Source organism: Rana temporaria, chromosome 10 (genome assembly GCF_905171775.1).
Source record: "Rana temporaria chromosome 10, aRanTem1.1, whole genome shotgun sequence".
In the NCBI taxonomy this organism is placed as follows: Eukaryota; Metazoa; Chordata; class Amphibia; order Anura; family Ranidae; genus Rana; species Rana temporaria.
Genome location: NC_053498.1, coordinates 80,364,527 through 80,382,997, shown reverse-complemented (window position 1 = coordinate 80,382,997; position 18,471 = coordinate 80,364,527). Strand labels below are relative to the sequence as shown.

Here is an 18,471-nt window from a genome sequence, read left to right as displayed (position 1 = left end):
TATCTTTTGGATACAAGATCATCTATGGACCTTTACTTTGGAAGTAATTCAGTACATTTGTGTGTTTAGAATCAAGAGTTGCATAAAAAGTACTTTAACACTATAGTGATTGTTTCTGAGCAAATGGTTGACCCTTAATATGAAAATTGAGAACGAGTGTTTTACGACTTTAGTTTGTCTGAATGGTATGAAATTTGCAGCAAAACTGGATGTTAAACCATAAAATTTATTATCGTATACATGTATAAAATAATTGGTTCCAAAAACGTTAAAAAAAATTCCACATATAGCAGCCTAAAACATATGCATTCGCTCAAACTCCATAAGGACCCCATCCAATCCTCATTCAAAGGATATATGGAACACACTTCCATTTCACTGGGGTTTGCCATTCAAATTGCTTCTCCCAGTGCCTCATACAAGCTTTGAAACACAAACCAGCAGCATCTTTTGTAGCACTCAAATTGACAACATAAAGGGGCTGTATTAGAGTTATGACATACAAATGCTTTATATAAAACAAAAGGAATGAGAGCTTGCCTAAAAAATGAGTTTAAAAAAATGTTACTGAAGGGAGTGTCCTTTTGACATCTTATCAGAGTCATGATATATTAAAGATAACATTTCATGTATGTATGGAGCACCAAAGTCTTTGGCCATCCAAAAAAGTGAAAGTCTGGTGAAACCCGAAGCAGCATATTTCAAATCGTTTACTCATTTTAGCTGGTTCAGTCAGAAAACGTATGTATTCGTTACTGGCTTGTACTATCTCCAAACAAAGTTTTTGTTTTTAAAAGCGTTAGAATTGGTAGCCTTGTGATTATCAAGGATGACCTTCCAGGGTACTTTGAGATATTTTAGGACTTCTGTGGAAGAACATCTCTTTTCTGGATCGGGGACAATCAATTTTGTCAACATTTCTATAGCTTGTTGACTAAAGGTCTTCCAGTGGGTTGGAACCTGGAAAATCCTTTTGCTTCTTTGCCATTTGGTGTATTCTACATAATGGGTATCAGTGGTAACTGCAGAAGGCCATGGAAAATATCCAGTTAATGTGCAAAAGAGGAGAACCCCAAATGACCATGTGTCTAAACTTGTATGTGCAATTAGCTTGTCTGCTGCTCCAAGACAGCACATTTCTGGGGCTGTGTAAGGCAAATTTTCAGCCATCGATTCCACAGGTGCTCCATTTCGGCAAGATAGTCCAAAATCTGTCAATTTAATTTGGCGGCACTCTTTATCAAAGATAAGAATATTTTCAGGCTTGATATCACGATGAACCAGACCTTTTTTGTGCATGTAATCCAATGCACTGGAAAGTTGGATAGCACAACGCTTGACTGAACTTTCTGGTACACCAGCCTAATAAAAAAAAAAAAGAAAAGAAATTAGTATAAATGTATACAACTGACTACTAGTGATTTACTTTTCAACAGTACTTTAATGTGATTCTAGATTTTCGAGTGGCTACCAGTCTTATCTTGGGCCTCTGGTGTTATTTTCAGTAAAACACATCTGTCATATGGATAAATGGCAACACATGTAAACAGCAATGCACTCCAACTGCACCACAAGAAAAGTGCTTGGGTGTGAAGGCAGCCTTATGAAAAAAAAAAATTAGCAATCCAATACGGAAGAGTTCAGATCCCTTCATAAAAGCTGCAGGAGATGGGTGAAACTGAAAAAAACAGACATGGAAAATTTCGAACCAAAGGTCCTCTAGGTCCCCCCCCAGCCTGGGCAAATGGCTTTTTTTGCACATTGTACCTATCCAGTTGATAACTACATGTTTCACACACTGCAGAATACAGTGGTCCATATTAATTACTGGCAACAAAGCAGACGGCCCATTAGTTCAGGCCAAAGTGTGAAAGCTGCACTCATCTGGACAAGTACAAGTACCTCTTTGGAATTATTTTTTTTCCACTTTTTTATTTACACGACACAGTGCTATCTATTATTCACATTTACTTTGGGTTTGATACACCTTTAGTGCTGCAGCAGTACTCCTCTTCCACGTCCCCCTCCCTCCTTTTCTACCACCCTACCCCCCCCTCATTCCCATTTCTTTGGTAGTGCAGTAATACTCTATCCCCTCTTACCTCTTTGGAATACTACTTCTTTGGACATGCCACATATACCTGTCTACTACCTCTCTGGATGGGCTGCAGAGACACGTAGAAATAAGTGGTTTGGAATATATGAAAAATATAAGTCAGACAGCTAAGCCAACCTGGAGTATTCTAAAGATTTGCAAAGCATAAAGCTGAAACATGATTTATCTCTTGTCAGATCTCTATTTACCTGAGGCTTCATAAGGGAGAAGAGGTTATCATTTGCAAGTTCCTGGGCAAAGACATAATGTCTTTCTGTCTGGAAAGCGATTCCAAAAGTATTGATAATGCATGGGTGAGTTGACAAACTGAGGGATAGACAGTATTCAATAAGGAAAACACGAAGCTCAGTTATGTTTTTCTGCATGAACTTGAGTGCCATTAGATTCCCTGTAATACAAAATAAACAAAGATATGTATCATTTTTTTTGCACATGTTAAGGTTTTCTGAGAGCATGAGATTAATCTCTGAAATGTTTTGGCAAAAGATACAGCTAGATGGTGTAGACACATGTCTGTAAGAGCCCTTTAATGTATGCATGACTAAAGAAGAAATGATGGCATTAAACAACGAGGAGAAAGAGAGCCAGTTTAGCAATGAGACCATGGAAATCACCCCCCTCCTCCAAGCCCCTGATGAAGTCTGATGATGTAACCTGTAGGGTTCAGTTACGAGGTGACATCATGATACAACAGGAAGAGGTATGGGAAATCTAACCAGGAATCCTAGGTGTATGAGGAGTGTGGCAGAGATCGAGAGCCGGTGTAGTGTGAGATTCCGCTCCCCATCATAGATTGCTCTGGAAGTGACGTTTCCTCGCCGCCATCTTGCTACACCCCACACCATTGCACAGTAATGATAGAGTGTGAAGGGGGCAAGCGGATATCTTGTTGCACCCATCGGAGTTTTAGATTTCACAGTTATTTTTAACACAAAATGGAGCTTATATTCTTAAATACAGTGTTTGTAAATCCGACGGACTGTTTACATGTTAAATGTGAAAATCAGAGGTGTTCTGTCTCAATAGCAACCATGTAAGGTCAGCAAATTTAACATGTAAACAGTCCGTCCGGATTTCCATACACTGTATTTAAGCATATAAGCTCAGTTTTGTGTTGAAAATAATTGTGAAATCTAAAACTCTGGTGGGTGTAACAAGATGTCCGCTTGCCCCCTTCTCACTCTATCAGTACTGTGCAATGGTGTGGGGTGTAGCAAGATGGCGGCGACGGAACGTCACTTCCGGAGCAATCTGGGATGGGGAGCCGAATGTGACAAGACACCGGCTGCAATTTGTCACATAGACCTGTATGCACAAGGCAGAGTGCATTAGTGAATGCAAGTGTTTTTAATCTTGCTGTAAATAAACGAAGAGCACTATGAGTCTGCTTTTGTTTTGAGAAAAAATCCTGAATGTGAATGAGTTTACTGCCGAGGGAGCTGGAATACTTGCCTAATCCTTAAAGGGGGATAATGTGAGTTTGTACTTGGTTTCTATTGGTTCTGGCAATAAGGGGTGAGTACACCTTTGGGTGAAAGTTAAGTGCACTGGAGGTACACCGGAGGAGTTTTGTGGCACACAATTAAAAAGAGTTCTGACTTTTGTCTGACTTGCTGCATTCTTTTTGAGGGTCAATGGTATCAATATATTGGATCCACAGACGGCCAGAACACTCCATGGAAATGTCTTTGTTGGAGTTAAATATTTCACTACTCGCAACTGAATTTTCACTTCTTTTGGCATTTCTAGTGTATTTGGTAGATGTTTTGCACAGAAGTTTCATATCTAGATTGGTACTCAAAGTTCATCAAGTTTGTTGAAGCACATACTTTCATAACTTCATGTTTAAATAAAATATCAAAATGGTGTCCCTCACAAAGTCTGGAGATTTCCAGCATTTGATCCTTTAACTGAAATGTACCACTTCACTTATCACTACTTTTCCACTTTGGTCGCTTGCGTTCATGCTGTCTGTCTTATAGCAGAATGCATCACTAGTGCAGTACATTAGTATTTGTTCTTTGCTGCCCTTTTCTTATGCCACACGTCAGCTGCTTACGCACTTTCCTCCTTGTCAATCACTATCACCACTTCTGACCTCCCCTGGACCTATTGTACTAACCATCACTGTCGGGTCATAATGGTATCAAAGTGAAAAGCCAGCCCCATGCTTCATGTACTGTAACAGTCTAGTTAAAAAAAAAAAGCCCAGTGGTTTACTCTCAGATCTTCTAAGTGGGTCATACTAAACCAGATAAACGCTCAATATTGATGCAGTGTTATGGTAACAGAGCATGGCATACTTTCTGTGCCTTGTGCATGATCTAAATTTGTGAAGCTATTGTGATGCAGTGCCAAGATTTGTAGTGCCTACTGGGAATGGTATGTAAAGGATGTGCCACTTGTACAGAGCTAATTTTGTGTCTGCAGAAAATTAACGACTTGTTACCACAGCATCTTAACATGAAGGTGCCCATCTTGGTGGGATTTCTCTTTAAGAAGGGATATGTACTAACAGGATCAATAAATGTGGAGCAATTACTTGTTTTGTTTTAAAAAAATATTCAACATTAACATATGACTTTTAAATTTCTGCTCCCAAAGTGCATCTGCCTGCTGTGTTCCTGTAGATAAGAATACTATTATTCTTAGTTATACAAGCCTAGTAAGTTTTAAAGCAAGAATATCGCTTTTTTTTGTAGATATAAGGCCCATAACACTAGAGCATTTTTGAGTGCTGGGGCCTGATACATGCTTGTTTAAAAGAGAAGTGTGGGGTATTAAGACACATACTCACCTAGGTGGATGCAGCATCAATCCAATGCTGCATTTGTTCCTTGTCGCCTCTACACGGAAAACGGAGTGATCAAAGACCACTGATCGCTCAGTTCTCGGGCTTCAATGGCAGAGCTGATGGCTGTCAGTCACCGGCTCTCTGCTCTACCCCCGCAGCACTTACTGGTGTGCCGTGCTGTGGAGGGGATGGGAGCAACTGGCTCAGGCTCTCAGTGGTGTACTGAGAGGCTAAGCCAGTTGCCGGTCCAGGCATTTGTGAGGATTCTGTATATGCAGTAAAGCATGCTTGTTATACTCACAAAGGCACCTAAGGAGTTAATCCTCTGAATTGTGTAAAAATGCTGTTTTATCCTATCTTCTCTGTTCCTCCCCCTTTTCCACTGTCCCCAATCGAACAGAGGCTAGGGGACAAGCTGCACATGCTCAGTTTTGTGTGTATCGCTAGACAGTTTGGCTATGTGATCAGCACAGGGCCCATCAGCACTGTCCAGACAGAGGGTCATGAGTACTACAGCCTGATGGGACAGTCAGAGCAGAACGTAAACTCCTCCTACAAGGTTTAACCAGGTACTGATAGAAGTCACAAGACTGCTCAAGCTGCTGATGAAAAAAGGTATTTAACATTTTATATTTATTAAAACTGTTGCATTTCGATGTTCTGTGTACTGTGGGAGACCAGATATAGTGAATGCAGGGTCCTGGGTTTAGTAACACTTTAAAGCAGGGATCTCTCCAGAGGCTGGACGGGCTTAGTGACGTCAGCTCACTGTCGGCTGAACACTGGTGACAGACATGTAGAACGAAGTTCACTCCTGAAACCTGGAGAAGTACTGTAAGACTAAAAAAGCTTTGGCCCTAATTTTCCTTTAAAGCTACAGCCAACTCTTTCATTATGATCTTTTGTTCTTATTTTTGCATAAAATTGCTGTCATGGGTCACACTACCCGACTCTAAACCAACAAACAATCCTGCTATCCCATGTATAGTATCACAAATAATTTACACAGGTCCATTGAGCAAGACATTGCACAATTATTGCTCAGTATCTGGCCCCATTTGCACAGAGAATGACCTATTCTATTACCTATACACAGGGCTGGGAAAAGTTGCCCTGGGAGCAGTGAAGCAAAAAATTGATGCAGCGTGGTACATTATTCTGTGGCATGTATGGGTTAAGGGAAATGAAAGGTGAGCGTCAAAAGTTTCACTCCTACCTCTGGACTGGTTCATTGCAAGTAGTACGTGTCCATAAGAACCACTGCCCAGCTCTTTGACAATAGTGTAATTATCTTCAACTTTAATCAATGGTAGGTTTTGAGAAGTAAAACATAGCATTTCTTCCAGGTAGTTCTCATTCCACCTTTTTTCATTTAGGTTCATATTTTATAAGGTTCTCAGATTTCCTTTCCTGTTCAGGGAATAAAAAAAAAATTGGTATAACTATTTAACAAATAAAAATGTAATGTTGTTTTTGATCAACAATCTCTTAAAGTATGATTGCAAAACTGTTCTATTGTATCAATGTTTAATTATTTTTATCCCCATTAAAAGATGTATGCATTACTAGAAGTCACCTTTTCAGGTTTTGCTTACAGTGGGACAAAATGAAGCTGGCCTTACACCTGCAACATTTAGAAAATTTACTTGTTCACTCTGAAGCTTCCCTCCAACCACTTTGCATATTATTTTATATCCAATGTGATTCTGTACTTGCCAAATATGCTGCAGAAATCTCCATCCACTAAGTCTGGCTGCAGCCATTTTTAATGTGGGCAGCTGATGCTGCTGCCTGTTCACTTCCTGGATTTACACAGGCACACCTCCAGCTCTGCAGCGCTCATTGGCCCTCTTGTGACTCATCCCCACTCCCTTCCTGGCAAACTCTCCCGAGAGTGAGAGAGAGAGCTGTGCATGATGTCATAAGCCTAGTCTAATGCCCAGACAAGAAACAGGAAGTGGGCTGTATATGGTATTTACTGGCAGAAAAAAAGGTTTTACTATCCAAAGTTAAAACAACAAGGGCAGAAGATTTAATAGATGGAAAGTTGAAAAAAATCTAACAATCTGTGTCGACCATAGCAAGTGAAATAAAAAAGGACAGGGATGGAAAACTTAATTTAATTCAGAAAAATCGTAGCTAGTCTAATGCCCATGCACTTGTCAAAGTTATTATAGAAGTAAAACTATTGTTCTATGAAAATCGAGAAATGTATATGAAAAAGTCATTCGAAATCAGTTGGGTCCATGAAATTATTCACTACAAATCAGTTTTCTAAAAGATCATTTATAAAGAAAGGCTTGGTTTTTACAGGGACAATCTCAGGGTTTTGAGTGATTCTCAATTTCATGCACAACTTGGTGAGCATTTATGACTATAGCGGAGGATATGGAAGGTTACATTGTAGGTCAGTGGTAATTATTGCACCTGCACTGTATTGCACAAAAACTTCCCATTGGGCCGTGAAAATTCAGGATAAGCAACAAACTAAAATACTGTCCCTCCATACATTACATTTTCATAGCCTTTTAGGGAAATGCAGGCAGAGAAAAACTAATTGTCAGAGTTGGTTGTTAGAACACTGATTTGGTTCATCTTTATTTTTTTTTTTTTAAATGATACTTGTGATTAAAATTTATAAAAAACAAAATTAAAAACTCATTTTATAAACAATACTAAGTCCAAGCATAAGACCTCGTGGACACATGCATAAAAATGCAGCTTTTTTTTTATGCTTCTGAACGCAGCTCCATTTAAGCCAATACGTCCATGCACATTGTGGCATTTAGGTTGCTATTTTAAAGCAGTGTTCAGAGGCATAAAAAAGTCCCACACCTGGACAGGAGATGAGCTTACTGGCATAATTGACAAGCATACTTGCATAAATGCATGCATACACTTGAAGAAGAAGTATAGCCGAAGCTATTTTGGCAGTACTTCTCCTATGGATCACAGTTGTGCAGTTCGTTCTGCACTCCTGTGATCCAATTTCAGTCAATAGGGGGTTGAAGCCTGCAGTCAGCTGAAGTCACAGAGCCGGTCTAGGCTCTGGAAAGATCCCAACCATATGGTCGGGGTCCACCCAGAAGCTTGAACCGACAGCTGGCTCAGCCTCTCAGCGATCCGCCAGCCGCTCCCACCCCCTCCCCTTTAATATGCTCATGTGCAGGAAGCCGAACACTGGCTACACAAAGCACTATGAATGTTTTAAAGAGAGTCTGTCTCGCTCCAAAATTCTGTATGGATTCCACTGCAAAAAAAAAAGCTAGGGAGGGGGGTAAAAAATGGGTCTATGGTGAGACGTTTCCTGGAATTTAGTTGTATGAGTAAATATAAAGTATTTAATATTTCATACATACCCGACCAAAAATTAGCAAAATGTATTCTTAAATCCAGACCATAATAATTACGGACAAAAAATATAAACATTTATTTTAACACACATTTTATGCGCAGGGGAGTGGGCCTGTCTATTCTCTTTCCCTGCAAGATTTTAGCAGCCTAGCTTGCACCGACAAATATTGGGTATAGGCAATGGGAATAAGTTAAGCCCATTATATACTGTAATGGTTCATAAATGTTTGTAATTTTCTTTCTTGCAGATATAACCACGCAGTATACCCAGTTGCGAATAAAACAGTCCATCATACAATAAGTTCTACTGGAGAAACAGCAGAGTTATAAAAGTGCTTGTGTGTACAACTTCAGTGGCACTCCAAAATTGCATCATGCGAGAATCTCTCATGGATCACCCTTGAAATAGATAACCTTAGACCTTTCCCAATAAATGACATATGTAATCATCACAAATTCACTATCATCTTGTAGTGCCAAGTGTAGTGATCTATAGAAAGAGGTAATGTTCATCCATATCAAATTTCAGAGCCAAGGCAATGCCTACATAGAGAAAATGTGCATTTTAATTGAAGATTTATTTGATCTATTATATTATATCATGTTTACACTTTAGTGTATCCCCGCCTTTTTAAGATATCGCAAGATAACTACTGAAGGATGTAGCCCTTCTGTTTTGATATTAGGAATGTATGCAGTAGGTACCCCAATTGTCTTTACTACATAAACTGGATACCCAGGAGTCCAGTTATTGTGATCATTGTGAGAGATGACATACACATGTCCTGACTGTATTGGGTCAGCTGGTACTAGTAAATGTGCTATACTGTATTCATATGACTTTAGGTAAATGACACAAACAACCTTTTCAAATTAAAACTTTTTGAGGATCACATTAAAGTAGAAAACTTTTGTTTTTGAGTGGAGTAGAGTTAAGCCTCGTACACACGACCAGTCCGTCCGATGAGAATGGTCTGAAAGACCCTTGTCCATAGGTTAACCGATGAAGCTAACTGATGGTCTGTCGCGCCCACACACCATCGGTTAAATAACCGATCGTGTCAGAATGCGGTGACGTAAAACACAACGACGTGCTGAAAAAAATGAAGTTCAATGCTTCCAAGCATGCGTCGACTTGATTCTGAGCATGCGTGGATTTTTAACCGATGGTCATGCTTACTAACGATCGGTTTTGACCTATCGGTTAGGAATCCATCGGTTAAATTTAAAGCAAGTTGGCTTTTTTTAACCGATGGTTAAATAACCTATGGGGCCCACACACGATCGGTTTTGACCGATGAAAACGGTCTATCAGACCGTTGTCCTCTGGTTAACCTATCGTGTGTACGAGGCCTTAAAGCTCATATTTGTTTTTAATTATATTTTGCCTTCCATGATTCCTCCTTTCCTCCATCATTAATATGCATTTTTAAATAAAACCTTTAAAGTTTAATTACATACCTTATTTTCAACCCAGTGATGTGATTACACTCTAGTCTCTGTGTTTCTCTATGCAACGCAGGTGGGAGGGGCCACCAGTGTCCTGTATATAGCTTCCTCAGAACACAAGTACTCCACGGAAGAGTCCTCAGCCCTGATGCAAGCAATGGTCTGAGTCTTGGGAAGAGTTGTGTAAATATGAAAATGTCAGGATGAACGAGTGGGCATTCCTAGAAAGGCTGCCTTTGCATGCAGGCCACCAAAATGTGCCGAGCCTCCATAATCGAAAGCCATTTCCCCAAAAAATTGCCTGCAAAAATTTTTCTGGAAGTGCCCCTCCCGAGACTAGACTCTTTTTTTTTTTTTTTTTTTTTTTTTTACTTCAGACTCAACCAAAAAGGAAAACGAGACTTGCTCACGGTTCATTTGCCCATAACGTCTCTTCTATGGTTTCGCATCATAAGTTGTTTGTCCCTTTCTAGACTCTGGATCCGCCCCTGTGTCTGACTTGCTGCAGCTTTCAAATGTGCAAGACTGAAAATAAGGCTGGAGTTCAGCTGTCTGGTTTTTATTGTCGTCGTGACCCCATCATTAGGAAAGAAACTGAAGGAAAACCTTCTCTACTGGTGACAAAGGCTAGGAACACACTTGTGTGAGCTCTGCGGCCTGCGTATGCTTGGGCACAATAGCTCATTCATTTGAATAGGCTGCCGTGCCCCATTGATATAGTATGGGGATTGCGCTACCCTGGTAGGTGACCTCGATCCATCTAACCTTGTGCAATAAACAAAATTAATTAGCAACTGTGAATATCACCTTGTGCTATTCCACCACAAATTTGCTAATAAATGACAATCCACCAACAGTATGTGTGTAAATAGATATCAGCCCTTCATATACCAAGTGCCTATATACAGATATTTTTCTAAAAAGACTGTAAATATATAAAAAAACATAAATATACCATGCACATGTTGATATATCTAATAGTGCTCCTTAAATCATCGAAAGTGTGCGCTACCCTATTACGGGTTCACCAAAAATATGGTGTCACAAAACCACAATTAATATAGTAGAAATAAAAAATAATAATAAAAATATATATATATAAAAGGGAGAATTCCTGTGTGAATCCTCCTCCCTTTATTTAGAAAGTCCCAATGTGATAACCAAGTGCTCCTAAACAATAAATATTCCTCCTGTGGAGTGTTCAAATGCGACGTGATTTCACCACCTCCGTGATCGTCCCATCACTGTTAAAAATGTCCGTGCCCCATTAAACGCAGAAAAGAAGTCCCTTCACTACTCTGAAAATCACAGCCTGCGTGGGAACTGAAAGTACAGCGTGGTTTCCAGTGCGGGCAGCGTGTCATTAGGATTAATGGGGTCCCACGTTTCACTGTGCGGGTGGTTCAGCTGCGGGAATTTGTGCGGGTGCCGCATTGGCACCACCCGCACAGGTATGAACCTAGTCTATGGTAGTATTAAGCACAGAAAAAGGTTCAAACCTTTTACCACTCGATCAAAAATAAAACACAGTTTTTGCAATAATAAAAAACCCAAACCCAGTTAAACCCTTGTTTTATTTTTTAATAGAGTGTGGAAAAATTAGAAACTGTCAGCTTTTTATTGTTTGTGGCCCTTTTCGGGAGAATTCTGCTCTTTTGCTGTACCTTTGACATCAGGGTACTAAAAAGGTCGAAAGGGAATCTTTGAGACTGGGTTCCTCGCATTCAATTTGCAATAGCAGAAGATTTTGACTGGCTTTCTATGGAGCCGGTTCCCATATCTCTGGGGCAGATGCGGTGCGAATTGGCCCAGGAGACCTGTGCGTCTTTTAGTCCGTTTCAGGTCCAAATTCAGCCAAAAATTCGGGCTGAAATCGGACCTGAAACGGTGAACCAGAATGCATCGGACCCCTGCTGGGAGCCACATGCGGCGATGGTGTGAACCCAGCCTAAAGCAGAGACAGCTTTAAAATCAGACAAAAGTTCCAATGCTTCCCAACTTTGTTGCTGCTCTTCCCCCAATGAAAAGATTCTCTATCACTTCCTAATTAAGGCAAGATGCACACTGAATATTTTGCCATCTCTCGTAGACACCTGTCCCCCTGACAGCAGCGCTTTGGCGCAAAAAAATGCTTGACGCTTGCAAATAGGTTTAGACGCATGTGAGCGTTAATTGATTTAATTGGGCAGAATATTAATTTATTCTGGACATTGAAATTAATAAACGTTTTCTGCCTCTAAATGCCCCTGCTTCTAAACTCCTCTAAACGCCTACTGTATGTGTGCATAGACATAGATAGGCTAACATGCAGGGACATTTAGAGGCAGAAAATAAAAACATCAGTTGACCCTAACAACCTTATTTAAAATCAGTGTATATTGTTTAGTCTGTGTGAAATTTATAGAGTCTACAAACTATGGTTGTATATTTGAAAATTGATCAGTCCTGATGTACTGACGACCTCATCCCGTTTCTTGAGGCCCTAAAATTCCAGGACAATGCAAACACCTCCCAAATGATCCCTTCTGGAAAGTGTATTTAGTAAGAGGCATCGTAAGTTTCATAATATTATAATTTTTATGTTACAATTTTTTGGAAAATTAAGAAATTAAATAAATGATTTTTTCACAATCTTTTTAACTTGCTGTCACCAGAGCGATGCAGCGTCACCATATGACTGATCTGGCAGTGATCAGAGACACTGAATGGTAACAGTATGGTGATTGTATGTAAAAAAAATAATATATATATATATATATATATATATATATATATATATATATATATAATATATATATGTATATTACCATTTTTTTTATTTTTTACAATTTTTTTTCATACTGTGACCAGCAGTACTGTACTGCTCTTGGGAGGTGATCAGGATATTATCACAGTTCTAAGCAATAATGTTTATGATTAACATATATTCATGTGTACAATTGTGTACAATTTGAATTGCTATGACTGGCCACAGCTATCACATGGTATGGGATCCAGTGTAATTGGCCCTGTACTATGCGATCACTGTGACCTATCACAGAGATCACAATAGTACAGTTATTTTTTCCAAAGGGTGCGCAACCAAATATTAAGTTAAGGGTGGCAAGAATTTTGACCAGCCCATTTTTGGAGTTGTGTGACATTATGTCCGATTTGCTTTTTTTCTCCCTTTTTTTGTTTTGTTCCTATACACAAAAAGGGAATAAACGTGTGTGTATAGCAAAACATGTGTTACTGCAATACTTTTCTGTGAGAAATACATGATTTTCTGGAAAGATTTCTGGGGTGCCAACAATTTCGGCCATGACTATGTATTCTTAACAAACATTATATTAAGAACTACAACAAGGTGATCCCTTTAGCTACAGCTATTGTGAAGAAATTAATCCTCAAATTTTCCAAGAGAAGGACTGAACTCTTTTAGTCTTAGTCCAGCCTTTGCTCTTCCTCTTTTTCTGTGCACCTGCTTTGTTTGTATCTGATAAGGGCTGAAAGGCTGCCAATTCACTACTGGTAGAGAAAACAGGGTGAACTAAGCTGCTGAAACAGATAATGCTTTTACTGTAAACTTTGAGGATGAATTATTCCATAGCGGCTGAAGGTCAGTGATATATGAATACTCCCACAGCCTGTGCACAGTTGCATTGAAAATGGACATTGCAGTAACTTTACAGCTTTGCCTAGCCACTTAAGACCCGGACCATTATGCAGGTTAAGGACCTTGCCCCTTTTTGCGATTCGGCACTGCGTCGCTTTAACTGACAATTGCACGGTCGTGCAACGTGGCTCGGACAATTTTGACACATTTTTGGGACCACTGTCATTTTCACAGCAAAAAGTTCTACAAAAATGCACTATTCACTGTGAAAATGACAATTTCATTTTAGGAGTTAACCACTAGGGGACGCTGTAGGGGTTAAGTGTGACCTCATGTGTGTTTCTAACTGTAGGTGGGCGGGGCTGGACGTGTGACATCATTGATCGTCTTTCCCTATATCAGGGAACAGACGATCAATGACACTGACACAGTGAAGAACAGGGAAGGTGTGTTCACACACCTCTCCCCGTTCTTCAGCTCCTGTGACCGATCGCAGGACACCGGCGGCGATCGGGTACGCGGGTCCCGTGGGTGCGGTCATGGAGCTTAGGACCGGGACACGAGCGCACCGTCGGCGGCGTGCTCATGACCCCACGGCTGGGCTTAAAGAGACACGTACAGGTATGTGATTGTGCCCAGCTGTGCCATTCTGCTGACGTATATCGGCGTGAAGGGGTTTTTAAGTGGCTAGGCTGGCAATGCTGTAATTCATCTGCTGCAGGTAGGCTGGCGTGGTAGACCTCCTCTTCTGCTGTTATAGGGATGGTGAAGTGCAGGGAGGTTTCTGTGTTGACAACAAGTGACAACAGTGAGCTGTGATCACAAGGCCAGGTGCCGGTACTGACGTAAAAGAAACCCTGATCACTCAGACTGCAACATTGTAATTTTGTAACAGTCTTTATTATATAGCAAGTGATCTTTGTCAGAGCCAATACATTTCTATTAGTGTAACACTTAGCATGAATGCCCTAACTATAACCATAAAAAAATATATCTGGTCCACTTTCATTTTTATCCAGTAATTTATCTAATGCTCTCAACTACTCCCTTTTGCTTAGATTAGAGATTAAATTAAAATCAAGTAGAACTATTTTTATGTTAAAACTAAACAAAATTCATTTAATACTAACAAATAAAGCTTATATAATTTGTTGCACTGTTTTATTTATTTAGAATTTTTACCACATTCTTTTTTTTTTTTTTAGAATTGCTGTTAAAATGAATTATTGCAAGTACAGTAAAACCTTGGTTTGCAAGCATAATTTGTTCCAGAAACATGCTTGTAATCCAAAGAACTTGTATATCAAAGCATTTTTTTTACAGGGTATAAAAGAGAAGAGAGGCACCTCTAATACACACAACCGTTTTTAATGCCATGGAAAAAAACGACGTTTTTCTCGACGTGATTCTCAAACCTGCCTTGCATACACACTATCGTGAAAAAAAAAATGCTCTAGCAAAGCGCGGTGACATACAACACGTACGACGGCACTATAAAGGTGAAGTTCCATTCGGATTGCGCCACCCTTTGGCCTGCTTTTACTGATTTTGTGTTAGTAAAAGTTTGGTGAGAGACGAGTCGCGCTTTTCAGTCTGTTACAGCGTGATGAATGTGCTATCTCCATTACAAACGCTAGTTTTACCAGAACGAGTGCTCCCGTCTCATAACTTGCTTCTGAGCATGCACTTTTTTTTCCGTCATTAAAGCCTACACACGATCGTTTTTAACAACGTGAAAAACAACGAGAAAAAATAGAGCATGTTCTAAATTTTTAATGCCCATTTTTCACGTCGAGAAAAATGCTCTGGAGCCCACACACAATCTTTTTTAATGACCAATTAAAAAAATTGCATTAAATTACATTTAAGTGTAGCAATAAGTTACTAAATGTTGTACCTTCATTAAATGTAACCATATTTCTACACTTCTTTTTTTTATACTCAGTTGTGACATGATACTACTTGTATATCAAGAAATTGCTTGTATATCAAGGCAAAATGTATTAAAACATTTTGCTTGTCTTGCAAAACGCTCTCAAACCAAGTTACTCTCAAACCAAGGTTTTACTGTACATAATTTGTACATTGCTCTTTGCCTTATTACATTATCCTAATGATATGCCACATGAGGAAACATATGACTAATTTGTGAACTCGTTGGTAAAATGAAACCATGGAGTATGTTAGCTCCATTCATGATTATACACCAGTAGCACCTGCCAGTATCTGGATTCATCTAGTGTCAAAGCAGAACTGCACAGTCACATGAAAATTCACACTTCCAGATGTGCTCTTACATTACAGGCTAATATAACATTACTGTGCAATGTGCAAGTATAGGTCACAAACCAATAGCAAACAATTAGATTTCAAACTTATGCTGTAAATTGTCTCAAAACAATTAAAAAAGATTACTAACTAATGCATGACTATGTATTGAACAATACTTGTTAGCTTATCAAACAAGCAATCCACAAAAAAAAAAAAAAATTATAGATAGGTACTAGTGATCCCACTTCTGGTTAGAATGTCCTTACTGGCCCATATCAAAATATATTGCCCCATAGCAAAACAGCACACATTATTTTAAAATTACTATATTAAATATATAGCGTTCAACTACTGCAGATTGGTATTGCATGTGGTTGTATTGGAGGCCAGAGTTCTCTATTATTTGAATTCACCTTTTCTAAGTTTTTCTAAATTTCATTTCCATTTCTTAAGTATGTTGCAGAAGCTTGACAAAGAAACACATTTTCAAGTTATTCTATGTAACAAGCAGCCTAATAAATTATCTATTTACTGAATTCCATTATATTCACACTTACATGTTAGATGCAATGCAAAATAAATGCGTGACGTAAAAATGCAGTATAATAATCCCATACCTGAAATGAATGGTGATGATGTCCTTCCACGTTGAATGCTCCTGCTTGACTGCCAGCTACTGAAAGATGTTTGTCCACATAGCCATTTGTCAGTTTGTGTTTCTGCTTACTGCGGCAGCAGCTGGAATGACACTTTTAGTCTTGTATAGCTGGAGAAACTGCTGCTGTTCTTTTTCCTGGCAGGTTCAATAAAAACAGAGCTAGAGGTGCATTTGTAGGCCTGCCATACACATTTAGTGCCCTTTCCAAAAAGTGTTTCTAAAGTTAGACTCTCTGAGTGCTACCAACGCCTAACACCTCAACTTGTTGTTAACATTATTCAACCAGTCTGAACTAGTGTCCCTTCTTAGCATGCAGGTTATCCATCTCCTCGTCACATTTTTTTTTTCTTCTTCATTAGAAGCTCTATTTATAATTCCCGCATTTCATGTTCAGAACTCTCTGCACAGAACATGTACAGGAAACTTTTCACAAGTTCAAAGTACTAACAACCAATTTGATTAATAATCCATTTGAATGTACGCATTTTAAATATAAATACTATACTTATTAGCTTGCATAATGTTGCTGATTATTTTACAACATATTACTTTAAAGGGGTGTTCCAGCCAATTTTTATGTTTATTAAAAGTCAGCAGCTACAAAAAGCGTAGCTGCTGGCTTTTAATAAACATACACTTAACTGCTCCAGCGTTCCAGCGACGCGCCGGCCGGGGCTCCGCTCCTCTCCCCCCTTCCAGTCTTCATTTCAACTGTGTGCACCCGGCCGTGACAGCTTTCGGCTTCACGGCCGGGCACCCACTGCGCATGTGCGAGTGGCACTGCGCATGCGCACGCGGCCCGGCGCTGTGCCGTCTGATTGGACAGGAGATCGCCTAGGACCTGTGACGTGTCCTAGGCGATCGCCTAGAGGGAGGGGTTGCTGTAGGCGATTAAGCTTAATCGCCTAACCAGCCTCTCGGCGGAAGGAGGAGGTGGGACAGGAAGTCCCACTCCTCCTGAAGCCCCCACTCCCCCCAAAAAAAATTACATGCCAAATGTGGCATGTAAGGGGGTGAGGAGTGGGATAAGTGGAAGTTCCAATTTTGGGTGGAACTCCACTTTAACTATAACATTCATATTTAAAATTGACATGCAAATCTCCTCTCCTAAATATGAATTGTTGCACCGATTGTACTAATTTTTAACTGATGTAGAACATACACATAGGTGTGTGCAGCACCCCAAAAGCTCAAACACACTGTGTGTGTGTGTGTGTGTGTGTGTGTGTGTGTGTATATGTATGTGTATATGTGTATATATATATATATATATATATATATATATATATATATATATATATATATATACACACACACAGACCCTGACAAAAGTCTTGTCGCTTCTCTATTTTGTAGAAACTCTTGCTATTAACCTGACTTTTAATTAATTAATTGGTGTTAGAAATAGCTCATATGAAAAGCTAAAGCCCTCCCAAATGATGTTTAATGCACTGAAATAAATTAGTTTCACTGAAAAAAGATTTATCATTTAATCAAGACAGGTCAAATTTTGGCAAGACAAAAGTTGTCGCCTATACAGAAATTGAACAACTTTACTGAAAATCCAAAAATATGTCAGCAAATTAAGTAGTGGTGCTGTGAGATCCCAATTTAATATCTTGTATGACTTCCATGAGCTTGAAGGACAGCATCCATGTGGTTTGGCAAGGATTCATACAATTTATTGATGAAGTCATCAGGAATAGCAAAGAAAACAGTCTTGCATGCCTCCTAGAGTTCATCAATATTCTTTGGTTTCGTCTTCCATGCTTCCTCTTTCATCTTACACCACATATGCTCAATGATGTTTATGTCTGGTGACTGGGCTGGCCAATCCTGGAGCATCTTGATCGTCTTCGCCTTAAGGAACTTTGATGTGGAGATAGAAGTATGCGATGGAGCACCGTTCTGCTTCAAAATTTGGCCTTATTTATGGTTGGGAATATAAGAGGTAGCTAAGATTTCTTGGTATTTTAGACTATTGATGTTGCCTTCCACCCTGCAGATACCTTGCACACCCCCAGACCATGATTTTGCCTCCACCAAACTTCACTGTTTTCTGGGTAAATCTCGGCATGTGGGTTCCAGTAGGTCTCCTGCAATATTTGCGGCCACTGTGGTGTAATTCAACAGAAGATTCATCTGAAAAATCCACCTTCTGTCACTTTTCCATAGTCCATCCTTTTAGCAGGCTGTGGCCCTTGGCAAATGCCACACGTTTTTTCAATCGT

The 18,471-nt window shown here is 39.5% G+C and overlaps 1 protein-coding gene across 1 annotated transcript; it reads right to left on the bottom strand.

Annotated features, from left to right (window-relative positions):
- Nucleotides 1–206: 206 nt before the first annotated feature.
- Nucleotides 207–16,536, bottom strand: LOC120915231 (serine/threonine-protein kinase SBK1-like). Its single transcript, XM_040325565.1, has 4 exons — nt 16,200–16,536; nt 6,127–6,320; nt 2,305–2,504; nt 207–1,362 (listed from the first exon to the last, which is right to left on the bottom strand). The coding sequence occupies exons 2-4, from the start codon at nt 6,290–6,292 to the stop codon at nt 766–768; spliced, it is 963 nt and encodes a 320-aa protein (XP_040181499.1). The 5' UTR covers nt 6,293–6,320; nt 16,200–16,536; the 3' UTR covers nt 207–765.
- Nucleotides 16,537–18,471: the final 1,935 nt, after the last annotated feature.

Excerpts from the sequence above, each read along its gene's own strand:
- LOC120915231 (XM_040325565.1), bottom strand. The coding sequence starts at position 6,292 with ATGAACCTAAATGAAAAAAGGTGGAATGAGAACTACCTGGAAGAAATG. Across the intron at positions 2,505-6,126 it reads TGCAATGAACCAGTCCAGAG|GGAATCTAATGGCACTCAAG; the intron begins GTAGGAGTGAAA and ends TTTGTATTACAG. Across the intron at positions 1,363-2,304 it reads TCTCCCTTATGAAGCCTCAG|GCTGGTGTACCAGAAAGTTC; the intron begins GTAAATAGAGAT and ends TTTTTTTATTAG.